At 42.5% G+C, this 22427-nt stretch overlaps 1 protein-coding gene across 1 annotated transcript in view; it reads left to right on the forward strand.

Moving 5' to 3' along the window:
• Positions 1–22427, forward strand: part of CCDC178 (coiled-coil domain containing 178) — a 1033935-nt gene that overhangs the window by 354131 nt on the left and 657377 nt on the right. Inside the window, exons 16-17 of the mRNA XM_085605687.1 lie at positions 7114–7227; positions 17461–17606. Coding sequence (XP_085461813.1) covers positions 7114–7227; positions 17461–17606 — 260 coding nt within the window. The remainder of the gene's footprint in view (positions 1–7113; positions 7228–17460; positions 17607–22427) is intronic.

Here is a 22427-nt window from a genome sequence, read left to right on the forward strand (position 1 = left end):
TCCTACACTTATTTAGGCATTATCCATGCTAACCAAATACAGGTATGGCCACATACATCCGTTCATCTACGTCACAACAAGTTCTTGGAAAACCAGACTCTTAAGCCTTTAGGACTTCCCCTTGCTTGGATATTGATTTCTCCATGAACTCATTTATTATGCATGAACATCTATTCCTTAGGGGTTCATTCATGACGTTCTTCTGCCTGACTTTTACGTCAATACTGGCATTCCTAAACACCTTCAAGGTATAAATATACCTTCACTTACCATGGCAAACCACGGTTCGGCTGCCTACTTGCACGACGCGGCTCGCCATGGCAAGTTCGGAAGGAAGTCAAGTCCCCGCCTGATGTACTGACCAGACGCTGTCATCCTCCTCGCAGAGAATCCAGCTCCAGTGTTTCTGACTCCCCTTGCGGGGTGTTAGAGATTGAGACTCGGAAAGAGATTCCAATCTCACTCATTCTAAGGTATGGAGCGGACTAGAATCTAGAGGGACTTTTGGCAAATCTTGGCAACTATAGCTAAACTAGACAATAGACAAACAGCACCTACTTCTTACCTCGTACTACACTTAGGTTAGGTGCACTGGGGTAGAACTAGTTAGAAGCATCAGATGAGTATTAACATTTTAGCCTGTGTTATTTATGTATGTATTTTTATGAATATCTGTCATAGCTACAAACCATGCTATTGCAGTATTATTTCTATCTTACTGCGAACGCTGTAAATATTATACTTCGCATTCTGTTTTACGATTGTAGCAGTTCATATCTCTTGCACGAGAAATAAGACTGTTCAATAAACCCTTTTTATTGAAACGCCCGTCTATCTATTTCTGTGTAACTCTGTAGAAACGAAGCATGCACGATTGACTGAGTGAAACTGTTATCTATTGTTTCCACGATTCTGAGATTGTTCCGATTCTAAGGGAAACAAAGTTGTCATGTTTATGCGGTTGTCAGAAACTTATCCCTTCTTGTTTATTCGAGAAGTTTTCTAGTGACCTCTGAGTTAGCTGGCACACACAAGTAATTAAGTTTAATGTACTCGATAGAGACATACTGACCTCAGTCCTATGTCAAAACTATAGTGTATATTATTCCAATGCGCAGAGCCTATCAGGGATATAGGAACTACACTACAGGTGCTGATTTCTCTGAACGTGGTGCATTTTATGGTGTACTTATGGATAATGGGGAGTTCTCTGCCTGGCTTGTCTCCCACTGGGATGGCTCTGGCAATGCTGGGTTGAGTCAGGTTTGGGTAAGGAAGGGGAGGTCTGGTGCGTGAGTTTCAATGAGTTCCCAGAATCCGATGGCGTGCTTGGAAAGCAAGGGTGTGGTGAGAAACATACACACAAGTTTTTGTTGTACAGTAAGTTGAGATGTAATGTATCCATTTTAGTTTTTGCCTGAAGATTGAAATCTGAATATAACTGCCTATTCTGTTTAAAGGCATGCTGAACATAGTTGAAAAGTTAGAGTTTTTGTAGAGTCATGATGATGTTACATCTTTTTGATAAAATGAACCTTTTACATTTGGTTTTAAGAGATGTTTACACTCTCATATTCGACAGAATTTCCAAACTCTGTAAATTATACATTGCAATAACTTTGCTGACACATATTGCTACAGAACAAGACACATTGTTACTGCAATAATATATCTGTATATATCGGGGCTTTTGGAGTATGATCTTAGGACATTGTTCAAGCACATCTATAATTAGAAAATTGAGTAATGTTTAATGCTAACAATGAAACAAGAGATGTCTCAAGTTGAATCCAACAGTGAGGGGTTGAAGATCTTACTTCAAATAAGCGATGGAAATGAAAGATTTTTTTCTTTCGAGATGCTTTATTGATTTAGTTGAAAACGTACAATCATATAACAGTTCAGGAATAAATTTAGTAGCTGCCACTGTGACAGTAGTGGACTTTATTGTGCATCAACCATAATCAAGCAAGACCCCACTGAATCCAGTATCCTCAAGAATCCTTCGATTAGATAAATTGATTGACACTGAATTTCATCATGCTTACGTCCTTTGACAGCTAGGTCTTTATTTCAATGGTTTTGAAAAAGCATGATTTACAGCATCTTGAATTTTTAACATTTGTCGTAAATATTTTCATGAATATTTTCTCAAGTAAAATCACGGGGTCAAATTAATAATAAGATTGACGAGATATGGAAGCTAGATTAACCCCATTATTTGAAGAAGGTGGATGAATATCTTCCTCAAATATAGCTCCCAGATTTTAGTGCTGGGTTTTAAATGCTAAAAGCGATTAGTGAGTGAAGGTTTTAAATCTGCAATACATTCTAGAGACCACAAAGAGTCCAGATGAGTTGTTAAGTGAGTGTTCCAATGATATTGTCTAACATATTTATTATTTATAGTGATACATATGTTGGGGGAAATTAATTTTCATATAGGATATGTTCTCAAATTATATTAATCAACAGAGGGATGTGATCACTTTCTGGTCTAGCTAATAGTTGAAATCTTTAAATGGAAACCTGCTTAATGTAATAGGTCAAATCAAGTACTGTACTAAGTCCTGGAGAACAATGTGTATCTTGCGTTGGACAATTGTGCTCTATCATCAGTTCAAGGAACTGAAACTCAATTAATCGAAAATGGGGATTACCACTTTGTCAACATCAAAATTCGGTTGGCTTTCACATTTACCACAGAGAACATGAAAGTAAACGTCTAGAGAATCATACAAGCAAGTCGAATTTACTTCTTGAAACAAGTGTGCATTTGAATTGCCAGGAATTTGTAAAAGAGTTTTTGAGTAGCTTCCTAACAGGTATTCAACATCACCTAAAATAGATTTTAGCACGACAGAACTCTCAGAATTAGAAGTTGGCAAATAGACAATTGATGACAAATATCTGCTTTGTTCAACAGTTTTGTTATTAAACCTAAAAAAAATACTAGAATAAAGTTTGAGTTAAGCTAAAGCTTTTACCCTGAAATCTTAAGTGAGTAGTTTCTCACTCGCCCTCACATTCAATTTTTCTAAGCAATTGTTTCATAAGAACCATAATAATTGAAGTGAATATTCATCGGCTTCTATTGCTGAATAAAAATTAAACTAAATTTATTTTAAAACCACCCACCCCCTTCGACATTAATTGTTTCTCTATTCCAGCAATATTCCATAAATATAACGGAAGATTGTAGTCAACTAAGTACTGAATAACTACACTTGGGTCGGAGACCAATACCCTGTTTTGAAAGTAGTAGCTTGATTACCCATTCACCTTCTTAACACCTACCTTTTGATTATAGACTACTCCACATAATGTAATATTCCTCTCAGTTGACCCTACTCTGGAAAATGTTACTAGTAAATTGTCAACCTCATTTGAATCAAGTATGTCTGGAACTTCAAAATTCCAGCCCATACCATTTAAAATGCATACCATCTAAATTACAGCTCATACCATTTAAACTGGTAATGTGCTACTTTCCCTAGGATTCTGTTAAACATTTGTTACCACAGTTCTCTGCCTCCACACTCTGGACTCATAAACTATCAGTGACCAGTTTTGCTTCAGCATCCTTCAGATGTATCCTTCCTCAGGAGTAGCCATGGCAGCCACTCATGGAGTCCGCATTGCTTGTCTGTGTGGTCCTTCGCTGCACAGAGGGGGGAAATTGCTCAGAGACCACTGCAGTATTGGTTTCCTCAACGTTTCACACATTCTTATCTCCTGCCCTGCTGCAGTCTCAACCCACTCTCTGAGTCCTGGAGCATGACATCACAGCATGAACAGCAGCTCTGCCAGCCGCACTTCTTTCTGTTCACCCAGATTCATGATTCTAACTACTATTACAGCACCGTTGCTCAGTACTTCTTCCATGATTAATGTTAGGTTTGTCAGATTCATGAGAATTACTTTGTCCTGGTGGGATAACTCTGCTCTGGCTTGCTGCCAGGACAAAGAATACAAACTGCCAGAGCCCCATCGAAAAAAGAGCCTCTTCTTCCCTCACTTACGTCCCAGTTGTAGACCTGGAATTACTTCAGTATGTTTCTTATACATCTGGAATGTGGGGATACAAAGAGGAAAAAGTAACTTTAAAAAAGTGCATGTCCCGTTGCATTGCTAAATGACAAAATAGTGAAATCCCACCACCCGAAATGAATTGGCCACCACTACAACATTGATGCGGGCCATCAGATGTTGTGGGCTGATCCAAAATGTGACCAGGGCTGCTAAAAACAGCTGCAGCAATCACCAGCGGACTATGCAAAGAGAATGTATGTATCATCTGTGAAATGCTGTTAGCTGATCAAAAACATGAAGGACATTTGTTGATATTGATGGGAGCTGACTTGAAAAAGCCAATGGCTTAAACTGATTGATGCAAAGCCACTCTCTATCCATGTACATACCCAAAACGTAAGGTCTTTGACAGCAGCAAACCGTAAAAGATATATTTTAATCTCAGGACAATAGGTGAAGAGAAATATTTCTTATCAAATATTTTTAGGTCTCTTAAAATGCAAATGATTGTATATTTGTTATTCTGTTGATTCTTAAGTACCCAGATCAAAACTTTTTAAAGCAGCAGGACGTATAGAGAATTAAAATATCCGTAGTAGATCTTTAGGTGAGATGAGTGTTTAAAGTAAGTGCTATTATCTTTATTTCATTTAAACTACTTGCACGAGAAATTATAATAGTGGTTAAATTAGATGGCATTTTAAATATGTACCATATACTATATGATCATGATATTAGACTGTGATTCTGCAGTATGCTGAAATACATTTATGATTCCCCAAACTCTTGATATAACTTCCCTATCTTGCCTAATTGCTAATAATGTTCTTGATGCTGCAAAACATGAAATACTTAATTTAAGACTCACCACACATTACCTTTAAACTGCTTTTGCAGACAGCCCTTGTTACGCGCATCCTATCCCTCCAATACATATTTGAGCCTCATTAGACATCCAACAGCACGCTGTACCCAACAACGCCAGCCACCATCATTCTAATCTTACCATGTTGTGGTCATACTCATACAGAGCAAACACAAGGAGATGATGGGCGGAGCGCTGAAACTTTTCAGACACCCAACCCCAGTCACAGATCTGGGAAGAATCCATCATCGTTCTTTAGCTCACTTCACCACCCCAGTTCAGACCCAGCCATATGCAAATCAGTCTTGACCCTGTGCCTCATGGGAACAGTCCAGCTCAAACTGCCAAGGCAGGTCTTCCCTGAACCGGAAACAAGAATACTGGGACTGGTTTCGGGGTAAGGACCGGAAGCAAGCATCCTGGGACCAGTTTTGCGGTTACACCCGTCTCAGCCAAGCTAGCTTGAGGTCAGTGATAAAGTGAGCAAGGGACCCACGTCTCGGGATACCCTGCCAACTTAGGGCGAACAAAGCAAACACAAGGAGATGATGGACAGAGCGCTGAAACTTTTCGGACACTCACCCCCAGTCACAGATCTGGGATGAATCCATCATCATTCTTTAGCTCACTGTGCCACCCCAGTTCAGACCCAGCCTTATGCAAATCAGTCCTGACCCTGTGCCTCATGGGATCTACGGGTGTGTGTGTGGAAAGTTTCAGCACTCCGTCCATCATCTCCTTGTGTTTGCATACTCATAAAGCCCATGCTATATAGAATCCTCTCACCATCACCAACATAGCTCCAAAGACAAATAGTTAGCAAAGCGAACCAGATCATCAGCACTGTCAGACATGACACTCAAACTGGGGGTGGGGTTTGAAGTAGACTCTGATATCTTGCTTAATCTATGTCATGCTTACTATGTTCCTACACAGGTGTGGCAAAATTATGTGCTAAATACTCGAGCATTGGCAAAGCCAAAAGGGTTAACTTGCCTTTCCATTGCATTCTCCTATTGATCCCTATACACACTAAATCACTCATCAGCTAGTCACTCGATCACTCATCCTTGCATTCATGCATCTATTCATCCTTCCATTGACAAGGGTGTCTATTGGGAGACAGACAGCCAATAGGGAGGTAGGGGGCAGGGTGGGCTTGAAGGCTCTCATGACATGAATATCAACGCAGCTATTATCCAGCAATAGACAGCAGTATTGTGTGATCTCAGAGCAAGAAGCCATAGCAGGTTTTAGAATTTGATGGTAAGCTTAGGGACATCAACTCTAAGTTTTCCCAAAACTAACATGGTGCTTAAAGCCATAGACAAAGGACTAATGTAGGAGGGTTGTGACTACAGGAGTATCTTAGACACTGATAACTAAGAGAATATAAGTTCTCCACTTGTTCATGAGGACTTTCGTATGTCCACCCAATCATTTTGCATGGATTTCCATTCCCAGTTTTTCAATGAGACAACCATACAAGTGGTAGAGGCTGCTTCTAAAAACAAAGGGGCAGATTTACAAGAAAGTGACGCATGTGTACAGATGCGTCACTTTCCCTGCGCCACCCTTAGAAACCCTTGCGCCACCATAGATGCGCCGTATTTACAATACGGCGCACTATGGTGCAAGGATTGACAGATGCGTCAGAAATTCTGACGCATCAGTTGGGGCAAAAGTCATGCATTGCTGGAGTCGTGTCGCAAGCACAACACAACTCCAGCAATGCATTTTGTGGCCTATTCCCACTACACTGCGTCACTACTTACGCCTGCTTGAAGCAGGCGTAAGGTTTTGACGCAGTGGCATCCTAAAAGTGGCGCAGTGAAATCTTGTAGATTTCACTGAGTCACTTTTACGAGGCCTTACTGCGTGGGAACGCCCACTCTGCATACATTATACCTGACGCAGGTATAATGTGACGCAGGGCATTATAACGTGACACATCTCCCTAGATGCGTCACGTTGTAAATAGGCCGCATTCTTTCCACCGCTGTTGCGACACAAAAGTGACGCAACTGCAGCACAAAATTCACGCAAGGGGCTTGTAAATCTGCTCCAAAATTTGCAGATGTAACTTAATGTCAGAGCATGTGATAGTTTTGCCATTTGGCAGATATTTCTTAACAACTTCTATGGGAGGAGGAAGAGTTGTAAACTACACGTAGTTGCCACTTTTAATCTCAAACTTTTTTCTTAATATTTTCCAGAAACGTGCCTCCTTATTGCGGAGAAAACAGGAGCTCGAGGAGGAACAGAAACGAATGGACGACGAGCTGGGGACGACCAAGAGTACATTGCAGCTGCAGTTACATCATATACAGGTAAAGGGTTCAGTGACAGTAATACTTCCTTACCTGGACACGTTCTTTCGTTGAGGCCTCGCGCTGCCATTTCTCCTAGACGCGGGAACGCCTGTCCTCTTTCCATCTCTTGCGTGCCTCCGTCTGTCATTCTCACTGAGACAGGGAAAAAGCACGAAGCCGGATTGATAATGAGGTCAATAAAAAGTCCACTGCTCTCTTCAATTGCCACATTGGCTTAGATTGCTCGGGGCCTTTCGGAAAGCAGTGGAGAAAATCAATAAGAAAGAAAAAGATTTAAAACATAATTGGAATCGCCTGTTGAGTGCACTTTTGCTCAGCAGATGGCATCTTCGTGTAAACGACGGCGTGTGTATACTGCTATGGAATGTTTACAACACGGGATAAATCCCGATTGAATTGTTTTAATGTTTTCACTGAACGTTTACCTTGTGTATTAATTCATTTACAAGAATGCGCCACGCAACAGAAATATTTCCATTCGTATGCCCATTGCATTTGAGAAAACTGACTCAACAGGAAGAGCTCTGTGCGTTAAAGATGATTTTCTCTCTGTAAGGCTTCTAAAAATAAAGCAAAATAAAAGGAACGCCATGGTTAAGAGAACTATATTTTTTGAGGGGGGGAAAACATTTTCAGTTACTCAACAGGTTTGCTTTCCCGCACCCACCATGGTGCATGGCTATACTGATTTTATTAAACTGAAAACTTTAAAGAATTTGCCCTCTGAAACGTGTAAAGCGAAATGGCATCACAGTTTAGTCACCTAAATGTATGTGCGTGCGTGTTTGCGTATATACGGCGATCTGTCCTAGGTAGATTTCTGTCGAAGCGTCTGCTTCGGCACTTTTTTAAAACACTGTTACATTTTCACGTAGGTTTGCCAAGTGCGTCAACTTGAACTACTCTATGTTCTCGAACAGAAATTGCTCTCGCTAGATAAGTGTTAATCGATGTGTACTGCTTCTCCAAGCATTGGCTACGTTTTCTCTCTGATTATCATTAATCGACCCACATTGAGCCTTTCTTGGCAGGCTCGTGTATCTTGGCGTTTTCTGTGAGTGTTGTGCGTCTGTCAAGATGTCTTTTAGGCAGCTTCAAAGCGGTACTCACTTAAACTCTGACGCAGTGACGCTGGCACTAGCAGGCCATCTTGAGCTCGAATATATGTCGTTACTACGCATTCCGTTGCAACGCATGCCTTTACCACGCATGCGTTACAACGGAATGTGTTTTCCACGCTTTGCCGTTACCTCTTTTTTACCTTTACTCCGCTTTTTCTTTTTTTGGGGGGGGAGACCCCCCCAAGCCCCCTTTCTTCTTTTTTTTCCTTTTTCCGCAGGTCTCCGCCGACACTGAAAACGGACTGATGCTTTTTTTCGGATTAGGATGACGTTGTTCCGTGATGACGTTCTTGCGTGGTGAAGATGGTCGTTGAAGCATTACGCGTTGTGAAGACGTTTACGAGGTAAGTGTATCGTTGTAAACGTAATGCGTGGAAAATGCTTCGTGGTAAAGGCTGTTTCCCCTTGAGCTCGAGCAGATGCACGAGCCACCTAGCCCCGGGATCGCTGACGTCAGAGCAAAGAATCCTGAAAACAAATGTCGGCATTTTAAAGGTTCTCGTTTTAAACACATATTTCTGTATACAACAAAGGGTTTGTCCTCGATTCCTTATTGTAAACACAGCCAGTGGCGGCTGGTGACATTTGAAAGTGGCGAGGCGTAAATCAATTGTCGTACTTCACTGTGGCGAGCGAGCCTGAACCACCTACGGGGGGGAGGCTTCAGGGAAAATTTTGAAAAAAAGAGTGGGCAAATGGTGCATTTTCAAGCAACTCCAATATGCACCAACCTTAAATGGGACCTGAGCCCTAGACTCCTGGAACCCTACCAAATCTCAAGCCTAAACCCTACAAAACCAGCCTCAGTCTTTTCTATTTTCTGGCTTTGCTACCGTTCCAGAACTAAATATGACGACTTCCCATTGCAACAGATTTAGACAAATGGGTGGTAACACAAAATAAAGAGGTGCACAAATCAACTCCCACATATAGTTACCACCTAGATGGAACAGGCGCTGCCTTCAACATGGGAGTAAAATTAAACTTGAATTTGGTAAAGCAAACAGCCTTTTATCATTTGGAGGACGATATTGTTTAGTAAAAATAATTATGTAAAACTATAGCGCTTAGGAGCAACAAAACAGTAACATGAAACACTCTACTTGTTATTATAAATCTATCAAGCAAATTAATGATATACGATGCCTCTAAGAGATACACAAACGTCACTTTAAAGTTTTCATAGAACGTGAAATCTTCCCTTGACTCCCACCACCCACCTGTTGCCAATAGCCAATTCTGTAAACTTGCATAGCCGTGGTCCGAACACCAAAAGAGATGACCACGTGGGAAGCTGATTCAAGACTTATGGGACCAGAAACAGCGGCCATTTCAAACGCTTTCATAAACCGCTGACAGCTCGAAAGCGGCATACTTCCGGATTAAGTTGTGCAAAAAACAATAAATGTACAGAAACACTCATCACCAGTGCTCCTCATCATGCGCAGCATTCTGTAAGACGTTCTTGAATGCCAGAGCCAGTATTTCATATAAGTGATAGGCTAGTGAGAGCCTGCCAGTCAGGTCTCGCGTCTCTTTAAACTGGAAGTTTGCCGCACAGGCTCCCTCAAGACACTGTCCAAATCGGCCAGTTAGCCTCAAGTGCGCACATTGCGTGCTGCATCCTGCCAAGTCATGTGTTTCTAAGTTTGTAAATGTAGGTGCACCTCAAATGAGTTCCTTAAACGGACGCAGTGCACTGTCTGCTTATTTACAGTCTGTTGGGCACATCTGTGTTTAGTATTCCGTGGCTTGGCAAACCTGTATTCCACATTTACGACCATTCTGAAAAAATATCTGATTTGGGAAATGCAAGTTTCTAAAGCACAAATGTTTTCAGCTTCTCTCCCTTTAATACATCACTCGTCCCCCCTTAACCCACTCTCGTGACACTGGTTAATGTATGTGCGGCTCCTATGCAAGAGGGGAGGGGAAGTGAGGCAGAAAGGGGATGATGTTGCCTGACGGGCGCGTGCAGGAGGGCTTGCTGGTGCAGGATGGTGCGCAGCAAACAGACACCTGTTTTGCCGCCATCCATCTTGAGCCAGCTGGACCTCCCCCAGCCAGTCAGCGTTCAACGTCTCTGACTTAATTGTGGACAATCGTTTCATCTTTTCTTGGCCCTTGTATATTTGATAGTTGATAATGGTGTTCTTTTAAATAACGTTCTTCCTTACGCTGATATTTGGCATCTAGGCTAATTCAGTGCTTTAAGTACAAGTATTGAAGCTGGCCATCTTATGGCATCGTGCACAGGACCTATATAGTATTGATGCACAGTCCCTGTGTGCCAATCTTTATTGCCTTTTTTTAAATATTTTTTCAATGACTGGCCCTTAGCTTTTCAATATTGTTATTGTTCAGAATGATGTTAAAACATACTTATGTTTGAGAATTTCACCCTTATGTCACCACGAAATGAAAAGTTGTTGATAACGCCAAAGTGGTTGTTTCTGATGTAACAAAAGATACGTAACGTTACTGTACCAAGTTTCAGTTATAAACTGCTTTCTTTTCAATTCCACTCTTTAATGGAAATTCCGCGCCTTTTTTAAATGGTTCATTGAAATAATTAGATATGATGCGGTTTCACAAACATTGCCACAGCCTTTAGAGTGAATAATAAAGCAGTTGAATGAAGTATTCTGATCAAAGTACACGGCCCTTGTGTATCTTCCTAGTCGTTGATTACAAACGCGGCTTTGATGTAGATGATGGGGTGTGATAGGTTTACGCAATTTGCGAGGGACGTGGGTCAGTGGCTACTAACTACTGAACTTTAGCGGTGCTCACTTAAAACCTGTCAGTGCCTTCATCATTCCTCGAGATGTGTGCCCGGGCCGGGTTTGTCAAACTGGGCATATATGCCGCTCTCTAAAGAAAACGTATAGACTTGGTAAATGGCACGTAACTGTAGCTGTCATTATAATGAGGGGAAGGAAGTATTCTTAAAGTTACCACTTTGAGCAAAACACAGTTTTCATGACTTGTGCAATGAACCTGCTCTTTAAATCCGAGTGGTAGTTTAATATCAGCATGATCCCACTCCCGAGCGCTGTCTGGCGCTCGTGCAGTAAGGCTCGCGCTCCAATACTCATGACGGGGGGGGGGGGTCGTGCGGAAGAGGTTAAAATAAAGCACCATTATTATTATTATTAAGCTAACTAAACTTACCTGATCCGCGCCGCCTCTGTGAGTCCTCCTGGTCCTGGGCTGGGATCTGACTTCCAAGTTGGCGCCTTGGCAAGTACCGCCTGCTCTCAGCCAATCCAGACGCTGCTCCAGCAGCAGTGTCAGGATTGGCGTGAGTAGTAATGCGCATGTTCTGTTTAGGGCTTAACATGTTTTTGCGACCAGCCAGAACATGCACACTAGGCTGCTCATTAAAAGAGCGGCATGGAACAACCCTCGCTCTTCTAATGAGCAGCCTAGTGTGCGCATGTTCAGGGCTGGTCACAAAATGTTTAAGCCCTAAACAGAACATGCGCACTCTTGCTGTGCGCTCCGCTGACGACCCCCTGCGTGATAGGTTATGGTGAATGTCAATCATTGACATTATCTTGCAGCTGAACTGAACTCCTCTCCTGTTGTGCTGCCCTGCCCCCTTCTAAGGTGACTAACCTGGCTCTTGTGGCCGCCGCCTGGGATACAGGGATTGCTGCCAGAGTGACGGCAACGCTCAGTGGGGCAACGCCCAAGCGCCCTAATGGACGCACCGCCCTACCACAAGGCTCCGAGGACTAAAAAAGGAAGTGTAAACTATCAAAGGAGTAAAGCGGTTGGTAAGAATTAACTCGTTTAAGGGTGTGTGGGACGAGGAAAGAAGGAGAAGCACGTGGTTAAAACCAATCACCTAAGTCCTTCCTGAAGAATACCTCAGCCTCGTGCTTACCCCTCTCCACCTGCATGAATGAATGAATGAATTAATGAATAGGCATTTACAAAGCGCATGGCTACCAGAGGCCTCCCAGCGCTAATGACAAAACCAATCACCCACCAAGAGGAGCATCAGGGAAGCAGTAGGGTCTTCAGCATTTTACGAAAGGAAAGATGATTCGTCTCGAGACGAACATGGTCTGGGAGCTGATTCCAGCTTTTCAAAGATATAATAGAAAACATTCTACCACCACTCCGTGCTCGGTTTACTCTACGAACTGTAGCCAGACAGTTCTTTCCTGAGCGTAGATATCTATTCGGAACATCGGGGGTAATGATATCCCTAAAAATTGGAGGGGAAGAGGAGGACAGAACCCTGTGAGCAATGCACAGGGCCTTGAACTGAATTCTTTCTGACACTGGTAACCAGTGCAGCGAGATGAGCAAAGGTTTTGCCGAAGATTGGTAGGGGGCTTGCATAAGGGCGCGAGCGGCACAATTTCGAACCACTTGAAGCTTGTTGATAGTGGCTCCTTCCGAGCCAAGGTAGAGCACGTTGGCGTTGTCGAGCCGGGATAAAATCAGGGCCTGCACCAACAGTTTCCCTGCACTAAAAGGAAGCAGGGGCAGGATTTTCCTGATCATTTTGAGGATACCGAAGCAGGCAGCAGCTACCTTACATGCCTGCTCCTTGAACTCTAGTTTGCGGTCAAACCATACCCCAAGGCTCTTTATGTGTTCCTTGGGTGTGGGCATAATACCTAGGCATTTGGGCCAAAAAACATCAGGATTTAAGTTCCTGGGCTTACCCAGAAACATCAATTCAGTTTTAGCCGCATTTAATTTTAGGAAGGAATTATCCATCCAGGCGGACACTTTCTCCAAACAGCTGGCCAGGCAAAACTGATTATCATGCAGGTGATTAAGGGACACAATTAGCTGTGTATCGTCTGCGTATGAGACGATCCTGACCTCAAAAGGCTTAACCACTTCAGCCAAAGGTCGCATATACACGTTGAAAAGCGTAGGGCTCAGGGAGGAGCCCTGAGGAACCCCGCAATGTACCGGCATTCTATCCGATATACAATTTTCCTCAAAGACTTGAAAGGATCTGTCTTTGAGGAATGACTCAAGCCATTTGAGTAGGGTCCCCGAAACCCCGACCTCACTGAGTCGATCGATCAGAAGCTCGTGATTAACTGTGTCGAAGGCCGCGCTAAGATCGAGTAATATTATAGCTGCGGACCCTCCGACATCAAGAATCTTCCTTGATTCCTCAACCACTACTAAGAGGGCAGTTTCAGTGCCCTGCCTTGGTCGGAAACCCGTTTGAGAAGAGTGCAAACAATCGTTTCCTTCCAGGAAGGTAGAGAGGGTCAGATTAACATATTTTTCACAGATCTTTGCAAATCCTGGCAGCAGTGAGATTGGCCGATAGTTGGCAAAGATATCTGGATCCAGAGTAGGTTTCTTCAAAAGGGCTCGGACCATAGCCCGTTTCCATGCAGTAGGGACAATCCTAGTGGAGAGTGAAAGGTTAATGAGCTCAAGAAGAACTGGGCTAATAGAGTCAAAAACCTGGTTAATAAAAACCGGGGCTATCACGTCACTGGGAGAGCCAGATTTTAGTTGAAGGGTATAGGTTTTTAAAGATTCCAGGTCCATTGGGGGGATGGTCTCAATGACTGGGCCCGAGGATTTAGCTTGACCATCAGGGTGAGGAGGCTCTATCAGCCCTGATGGGGGGCAAAAGCTGAATAAAGGTCATTGATTTAAAAAAAAAAGAAGTGAGCCAACTTATTACATCTCCCTAAGGGGTCATCAGAAGGGAGAGGGGGCTCGGGTGGCTTAAGAAGGCGTTTGGCAATTCTAAAAATTTCCAGAGGGCAGTTATGGGCCGAACAGATCTTTTTAGCATAAAATTCTACTTGGGACAGCCTGATCTCAGCCTTGTAGGTACCAATGGCCTTCCTATACTTAGATTTCTCGTTAACTGAGAAATTATTTCTCCACCTTCTTTCCAGGCGTTTGCACGATTGTTTCTGCTCTCTGAGTTTGGCATTATACCATTCTGAGCGATGATTATCTTTTTTGTTGGGCGTTAGTTTTTTCGGGATTAGCGAGTCTAAAGACCTTTCCAGCCATCGAGTCAGTGAACTATTGGCTATCTCAGAATCATTACCTAGGGCAGGTCGAGATTTTTCCAAGATCAATGCCCAGCCTTTACTGTCTAGTTTGGACCAATTCCTATTCCACCTTTTCGATTCCCCCCGTGGTTGCACACCATTCTGGTGAGTCCAGGCAAAAGGAATGAGAAAATGATCAGTCCAAGGGAGGGGAACATGCTTTCCTACTCTTAGATTATTGATATTAGAAAACAGTGGGTCCAGAAGGTGACCTTTCTGATGTGTGGGACTGGAAACTTTAGTCTTAAGAGCCAACGCACCTAAACTATCAATAACAGCTTCCGCATCTGTAGCGGATTCCTTATCCAAATGGATATTAAAGTCTCCTAAAACAGGGAAATTGGAAAAGGAACTGACCAATCTCGTGATGTTCTCCGGGAGATCCTTAATAAAATGGCTGCTATATCCAGGGGGGAGGTAGATAAGGATGCCAGAGAAGGTACATGTGGGGAAAAGCCAAGAGAAAAAAGGCAACTTTCACAGTCAGTGATATTATTGACAGACATGCGGCAATTGAATTTATCTTTATAAATAATAGCTAGACCCCCACCCCTGTTATGTTCACGATCAAGTCTTTGGATAAGGTAGCCAGCAGGAAGGGCTTGTACTACCGCAGGGTCAGAAGAATCAGTGAGCCAAGTTTCAGTAAGAAACAAAGCATCAAAGTCATATTCATCTAACAGTAAGCATAGTTCTGTGGTGTGCCTAGGAAGGGAGCGACAATTCAAAAGAGCCAAGTTAAAAGTTAATGTCAGCAGGGGGCAGGAGTTGGTGATGATTAAAGAGGGGAGCAATTGAAATGGGCACTGGGGGCATTTATTAGCACAGTTTGTAGGCAGCATGACATGGCTACAGCGAAGTTGTGGGCCGTGTCTGTAAGCCAGTAACTGGTCACAGGTATAAAAAGGCACATTGTTAGACAGTGGATCAAGGTTCCTGGCCCCTGGTCGCGGCAGGGCACGTACGGGCGCAGGCGGGCTTGCCCTAGGCGTGCCTTCGGCGCGCCAGCAGCGCACCCGTTGCGCGCGTCCGCTACGCGGCCACGTCATCCTACATAGAAGATTTAAGGCATCAACACAAGGAGACAAAGGGGCATCCTTCACCTCCTCCACATGTATGTCGCCACAGCAGACTTGAGGCAACATACATCTGGAGACGGGGGGGGGCATGCGTCAGAGGTGTTCGTCACGCAGGATTTGGGTCATTGGTCGTAATGTTCCTGTAAAGGTGGCAGCCAAGTACCAGCCCTCCTTTGTCCCACAGCTCTTCCTCTTCTTGAACTAGTTTGGGGGTGACTCTTGTCACAGGTATCAGTGGAAAAGACTTTCAAGGGCGCCCTCCACACATGTCCAAGTCGTGCTCTCTACCACTTGGGTCTTTAACAAGCCGAACCCAGGTACTTCTTCTCTGGTGTTTCCTCCTAAATAAATGTCTCTGTCTGCAGTAAATGTTGTTAAATGTGACCCATGACTGACGGCAAGAAATGTATCGGATACAGTGACCCCATATATATGCTTTGCATAAATGCAGCGCTCTCTGGGTCCAATTCACTAAGCCATTTTCGGCGATAAAAAAGCATATGGCTAAAAATGGTTCCATTTACTCCTACCATACAGCCACAAAAGGGTACCCAGCAAATGTAAGTACTTTTCCTACTGTGTAATAGTATGCCTCGACTGCATACAATTACACAGGTGTGAATTCAACGAAAGGGGACAGGAGTGGGTAGATCACAGCATGGTTTGCCACAAGAGGTTGTTGGCATGCACAAACCCCCTTTCCAAACACTTCACACCTAGGAAATGGTCTCAGCTTTATTCCGCCATGTGGGTGGAGCAAATCTACTTCAAGAATGTAAACAGATCAGGAGAACACCTTACCTTAGTGGAGTTGCAGGGTAAAAGGATTTGTCCACAAAAAAGAAAAGTTCCCTCTGGAGAAATGAAAAAAATAAAAAATAATCAGCATTTGCACAACAGACTGCCTTTCTCCAATACGGAGCTATAATGTTCCTTCAACTTCTCTTTCAGGAATTAGCAAGTCAGAAAAAGGTGATAGGATATTTCCAGTAAGGCACCTGCAAATCTGCGACTGGCACAGCCTGCCAGGAGTTCTAGTGGGAATGTATGTGAATTCCCTACAGTCGTATATTAATGCCCATGCCTGCAAGTACACCTACGGGTGTGGATTTACAAGTATTTTGAGTGAATTGAGCCCTCATTTTATATTAACCCCACTCCAAGATGCAAAAAAAGTTTCAGGACTGATATTAAATCCGTACAATAGACAGTATTGTGTTTATCCTGATGGTTTTGGCCTTCCCAGATCACAGTCTGTCCTCCACTGGTCACAAAAGACCAATAAATATGCCAGAAATGCCCCATCTATTGTATATCCAGTTTGATAAGAGAGCAGATGTGGGTAAAACTGCTATCCCATCCTGACTACTCCAGTCCTATTGACCCTGAGCAGAAATCCTAGGCAGTGCGGGTTCTGGCGAGTAGCTCACATACCTTAATCTAAGTACACAGTTTTGCACTACAAGAACGAACGCGATATACAGCCAATTTATAGATCATGTGGCCATTCACAGACGTATGATCAGTCCTAAATGTAGGTTTATGGCTGATTTTTTTACACCTGCGAGGGATTCCCAAAGGGATTCCTAGCAGATGTAAAGCTGTTTATGATGGCAACAGCAGTACCTTTCAATACGAGTGACAAGATGTCTGTCCTCATAAATCCCACTCAGGTCTGGGAAATGGTTGTTCCAACGTGGTTTGCCTTGGAAGTTTGTGAACACCAACAAAAAAGGATCACAAACTCATCTCCATCCCCTTCCCACTCTGGTTGGAGATTTACTCTAGCACAGGGTTGGATAGGGCGATAGGGTTTTTCCAGTGGAGATAAAAGAAGAAAAAGTTGTCTTTGTACATGAAACTTGTAGGTGTAAAGCTGTAGTGCAGATGTCTGATTTTGTGAATCCAGCTGTATAGTGTGCAGGTTTGAGGCCTTTCTTGCTAACTAGTGGTGTTCATTCTTTCCAGCGCAAACATTCAGAAGTTTTTGATGAGTTGGATCAGACCGTTAAATGTACCGAGAAACTTCACCATGGAATTTTGGAATTGAAAAGCTCTAAACATGCGTTGAAGAAAGTAAGAGCAAATACAGAGGAGACCGTCACGGATTTAAAGTAAGAACGTTAGCCTTCTGAGCACATTTTTAAGTAATATACATGGTACCGCAGCATTTTGTTCAAATTCTTGGAGCTAAGGATGCACTGATTTGAAGATGAAAGATGATGCGAGGAGTTGGCCAAACAGCTAGGGCGGTGGACCTCGAATCTGGGGAACTGGGTTCGAGTCTCGGCAATGATGCTGAAAATCCTGTGATTCTGGGCAAATCACTTAATCTCCCAGTGCCTAACAAAAACCAAAAAAATAAATGTGTCCTCATGTAACACAACTGGTGCTATGTAAATCGCTCTGATACCCATACCTTCGGGTCAAGTTCGCGCTATATGAAACTCCATAAAATAAAATAAAAATTATCACTGCCCGTAAAAATAAAGCAGGCCTGTAATGTGTCAACATATGAACAATAACATTTGTTACCCTACAAATTTTCAGTTTAATACACTCAAAATGTTTGGTTTCTACGTATCACTGTTAATTTGTTCAGTACCTACCACTCATTGGAGGTAATATATAGTTAGCAAGATGAAAGTATGTAGCATTGATGATGAATTGAGCAGGTATGGGCTGTAACGGATTATGTGATTTGTACAGGGTATTTATCCACTGCGCCTCAAGCGAATGGCTCCCTGTAGATTTCTCTCTTGAGGATTTCACCAGTGAATAATTTCACACCAATATTAGGCAACTCTGATCAAAAACTTTAAAATGTGGTCGAAATGTGTAATATCACATTTTGCCCATATTGTTTTCATGGCACCTCTGGCCTTCTCCCAACATTCAGCAATGGGATGGACTAATAGATTGTTAATTGCCATTGTCCAGTACAAAGAACTTGGTTATTTGTCTTTAGTGTTTCTTAAATAATAGCATAAAGTCTAGCATAAGGTTTTGTTGATTGGTTTAATTTTCACAATAACATTTTATTCTGCTAAGATATTTCCCTGTGATCCAAGATTTATGAAATATCTATGATTCTCGTATTGTGAATTATTGTGGATAAATATGGCAATTTTCTTATACCTCCTTCCTCAGAAAAATCTCTTGTGAAAAGTCTTGCCACAAACGCTGCTCACTGTCTTTCAGTCACGGACATGCCTCCAAATCTCTCTTCCTTCCAACCAAACTTAAAGATCTTTGTCTACCGGTATACCACCACTAGAATGCCCTGATCTATGCATTCTGGTTCCAGCCCTGTCTTCTTATCTCCCCACCTTCAGTAGTGCCTTCAAGGTTCACCTTATCAACCTTGAAAAACTATGCTGCCCTCCCCCACACCTTTCTTCGGCATGACCTTAGTGGCCAGTAAACCACATGTCACAATGGAAATGATCTAATCTGTTGTCTTTTGTAAATCATTGTACTATAATTTGCCCCTTCCCTCCTTTCTCACAAATCATGTACGTTACCTGCCTGTGTTACCCATTTGCTGTCTACACCTGTAAATCTCACAACTGACTCTGTGTTTAGTTTTTTTGCTAGAAATCTTAAACAGATTCTGACTGTGCTAAGTTTTCTCAACTTGTGATTTGAGTTGGTTTTGTATGTATGTATGTGTGTTCTTATATAGCGCTCGACTTACCCTTGGGCATCTCGGCGCTTGCATTGGGAACCCGTCCTGGCTTTTCCCTGTGAGATAACCCGTACTGGGCATCCCCAAGGTGAAAGCCAGGCATCCCGCCGCGGGGGGGGGGGGCGTAGTGGAGATTAAGCAAGCTATTGCCCAGAGTTGCAGAGTGTGAACCCATGATTCAAGTAGGCACCGAAGTGAGAATTATCGAGTCCGTGGACACTTGGGCTCAGACCCTGCCGCGTCGGGAATTGAACCCTGGTCCCGGGTCTGACCTCTGCTTCAGGGTATGCCTTCTCTAACCAGTGAGCCACACTTCTCTGTGCAGAGTCCTCTATGAGGGCATTGAGTTACACCTTCTTCTCTTTAATCTCAGTAGAGTGTTGACGAACTCAAGGTAATGCTCTTTAACTCTGAAAAACTGAGGTTTATATTTGAGGTCACCGTACAGAATGTATCTAATTTATTAATTCCCCTCTTTAAGCTGAAGGGAACATGTGTTTCACAAAGAGCTTCTGTATTTTTATTGCCCTTCAGTAAGGGGCAGTATAACCACGCTACCCAGGCATTCAATTCTGGATATCGGTCTTTCTGCCCATCCCAGCCTGAGGTGAACCAATACTGCTTTTTATCTCAAGCAATAATGTCCCAGAGGGCATCAATAGGGAAGAAACTAATCTAATTACACTTACAATACTGCACAGCCATGTATTGTATACACAACTGAATTATGACACAAGCAAAAAGAGTCAAGATATAGCCAAACACAATCCGGAATCAAATATATTCAATTGATTTTAAATGCAATTAGAAGCAGCATCAAATATGAGTTGCAAATGTGCTCAATTTGCAAAGTGAACACAGTGTACGTGGGGATCAGGTGAGTGGGCCAGTGAAACACATAAAAATAAGGGAACAGCATAACAAACATATCAATCAATATTGTGCATTGTTGCAAATAAAGTCCAAAATTTCAATATACTATCACTGCACAATAAGTTTTAAGGGAAAAGGAGACACTTGAGTGGTTGGACTTACTTTCTCAGAGTGCATCATAAATATCTTGATGTTTGTAACAAAGTCCATGTCATGGAGAATGGTACATATCAAGTATGGAAAGAAGCCAAGCTATGTAAGAGGAGAAGCCTGCTAGGGAAGATTTAGTGTCCTAGCATGCTCCAAAATAGTTGGATGGCAGCAGCACAACTCTTTATCTGGAGTAGGTAGTGCTTTTTAGCATTAAGCAGTAGGGGAGATGTGCTTCCATAGCAAAGGAGAAGCTTCTGGGGATGACTTTGTATGAGTATGAATTAGGACTAGCTGGGATGACGCAGGCCTGACAAGCATCAAGCAGTGCAGAGGCTTCATCGCAGGTATGTCCTAGGCAGAACCCTTGCCAATTAAGTGCCACATCTGCAGGCATCAATAAACTGAAGCAGCCAACCATGGCTCAATAGTTTCCTTCTTCAAACTAGCTCATGGTCGCCTTATCATGGAGCCTGATTTAGACAGAAACTACAAAGGACCAGTTGCTTATAGGTTGATTGCCTCATCTTTACATGTATTCTCTGTCCCAATTCCGGATCCATTGGAGTGGGTTAGGTTTCAGTGGTGTTGGAGTGATGGGTTGAGACTTTAGGTGCATCAATAGGACACTGTACTCCATAACATTTTTGCTAAGGTTAATCTGCTTGTAATACAAGATAGTCAAGTTGAAAGTGCTCAGGCGCCTTTGCCAAAATATACACTGCTGCAGGAAACCATGTCTCTGAAGCATCCCCATCTTAAGCATCCGAGTGTTACAACTGCTTTTAAAGCATATAGAGTAGTAATAATATGTAAAAGAAAAACAGATGTAGTGAATGATAACATGAACATTCTTAAATATTGAGTAACCTCAGCAAATATTATTGGCCTGATTAAGATGTCCACAAACTCTCGTTCCTGGAACCCACCAACCACTGGTCGACGGTCTCGACCGCCTTATTACAATGCACCCAAACACTGTTTGGTCGCATACTTCCATTTCTCAATGGGAGCTTGTGTTGCAGCCGTAAACCGTCTGTAACACAAGCTCCCATTGAGAAAAGGGAGGTGTTGTTCATCCCTGCACCCCATGGCAGGCACCTCAAGATGCCTGTCACAAGGTGCAGGGATCAACAGGGACATAACGCAAGTGATCCTTGAGGAATCATTTACGTAGAACTTATTATTTGAGAATCGTCACAAAAGTGAACAGAATTTTCACAACTCAAAAGGGTTCTCATACATAAAAATTCCTTTTATATATTGGAATCAATAAATTTTTGTCATAGAAAACTTTATTGACCAAAAAATATTTACATTCGTGACATCATGTATGGCAACGAATTAACTACTGAATTTATATCCCATGAACAGTAGTAATAAAACACCTTTTGTTAAGCAGTATGGATAGTTCATCAAATCTACCATACATAGAAATCAAATCATAGCTTCTATTAATTTCATTATGCACCAACACATAATACTATAAACAATAGGGTGTGGTGGCGTCGAGGTTTCGGTCTCATCTATGGTCTAATAAATCCACGATACCATCCTTAGGACGAAAACTGTTGCACCATGAATCTAGCATAACAAAAAATCATAATCACCATATAGAAAAACTTTAATTTAAAATTATATAAAGAAACCTGAGTTCAAAAAGTATTGTCTGCTCACTATTCAAAGAAGATAGAGTGCACCATCTCTATATTTGAATATCATCAGCCAGAGCACCAAATTTCTGCGTTAATGCCATGTGAACTCATGCAATGACCCAAGAAGTGTTGTCATGCACAGTTTAACCCTCCACCAAAAGGTGACAACCAAACTCACGTCACCGCCAGTGTCATGATCTTACTTCTTTTCAAATCTGGATAACTCTCGGAAACTTCCACCTAAAAATATTAGCATAACAAGATCAACATATAAGCACCAAAGAACACAAAAACAAAAGGTATCATTGTCACCATCTACTCTAAAAGTAGTCCTCCAAGTTAAAACAGAGTAATTACCATACTGAGCATATTAATGTGTGTTTGATAACCATTACGGAAAACCGAGCATCGGTAACTCCCAGAAACAATGTGCGTACAGAAACAAACGCTGTACTTACGAAGAATCCTTAAATATCGTTCCGCAATTTATTAACCTCTACGATAGAATAAGGTACCGCGATGTAATTCATACCACAATGCCATCAAGTTTGTAACCAAAAGAACGTTTA

The sequence above is a fragment of the Triturus cristatus genome, chromosome 5_1 (genome assembly GCF_964204655.1).
Source record: "Triturus cristatus chromosome 5_1, aTriCri1.1, whole genome shotgun sequence".
NCBI lineage: Eukaryota > Metazoa > Chordata > Amphibia > Caudata > Salamandridae > Triturus > Triturus cristatus.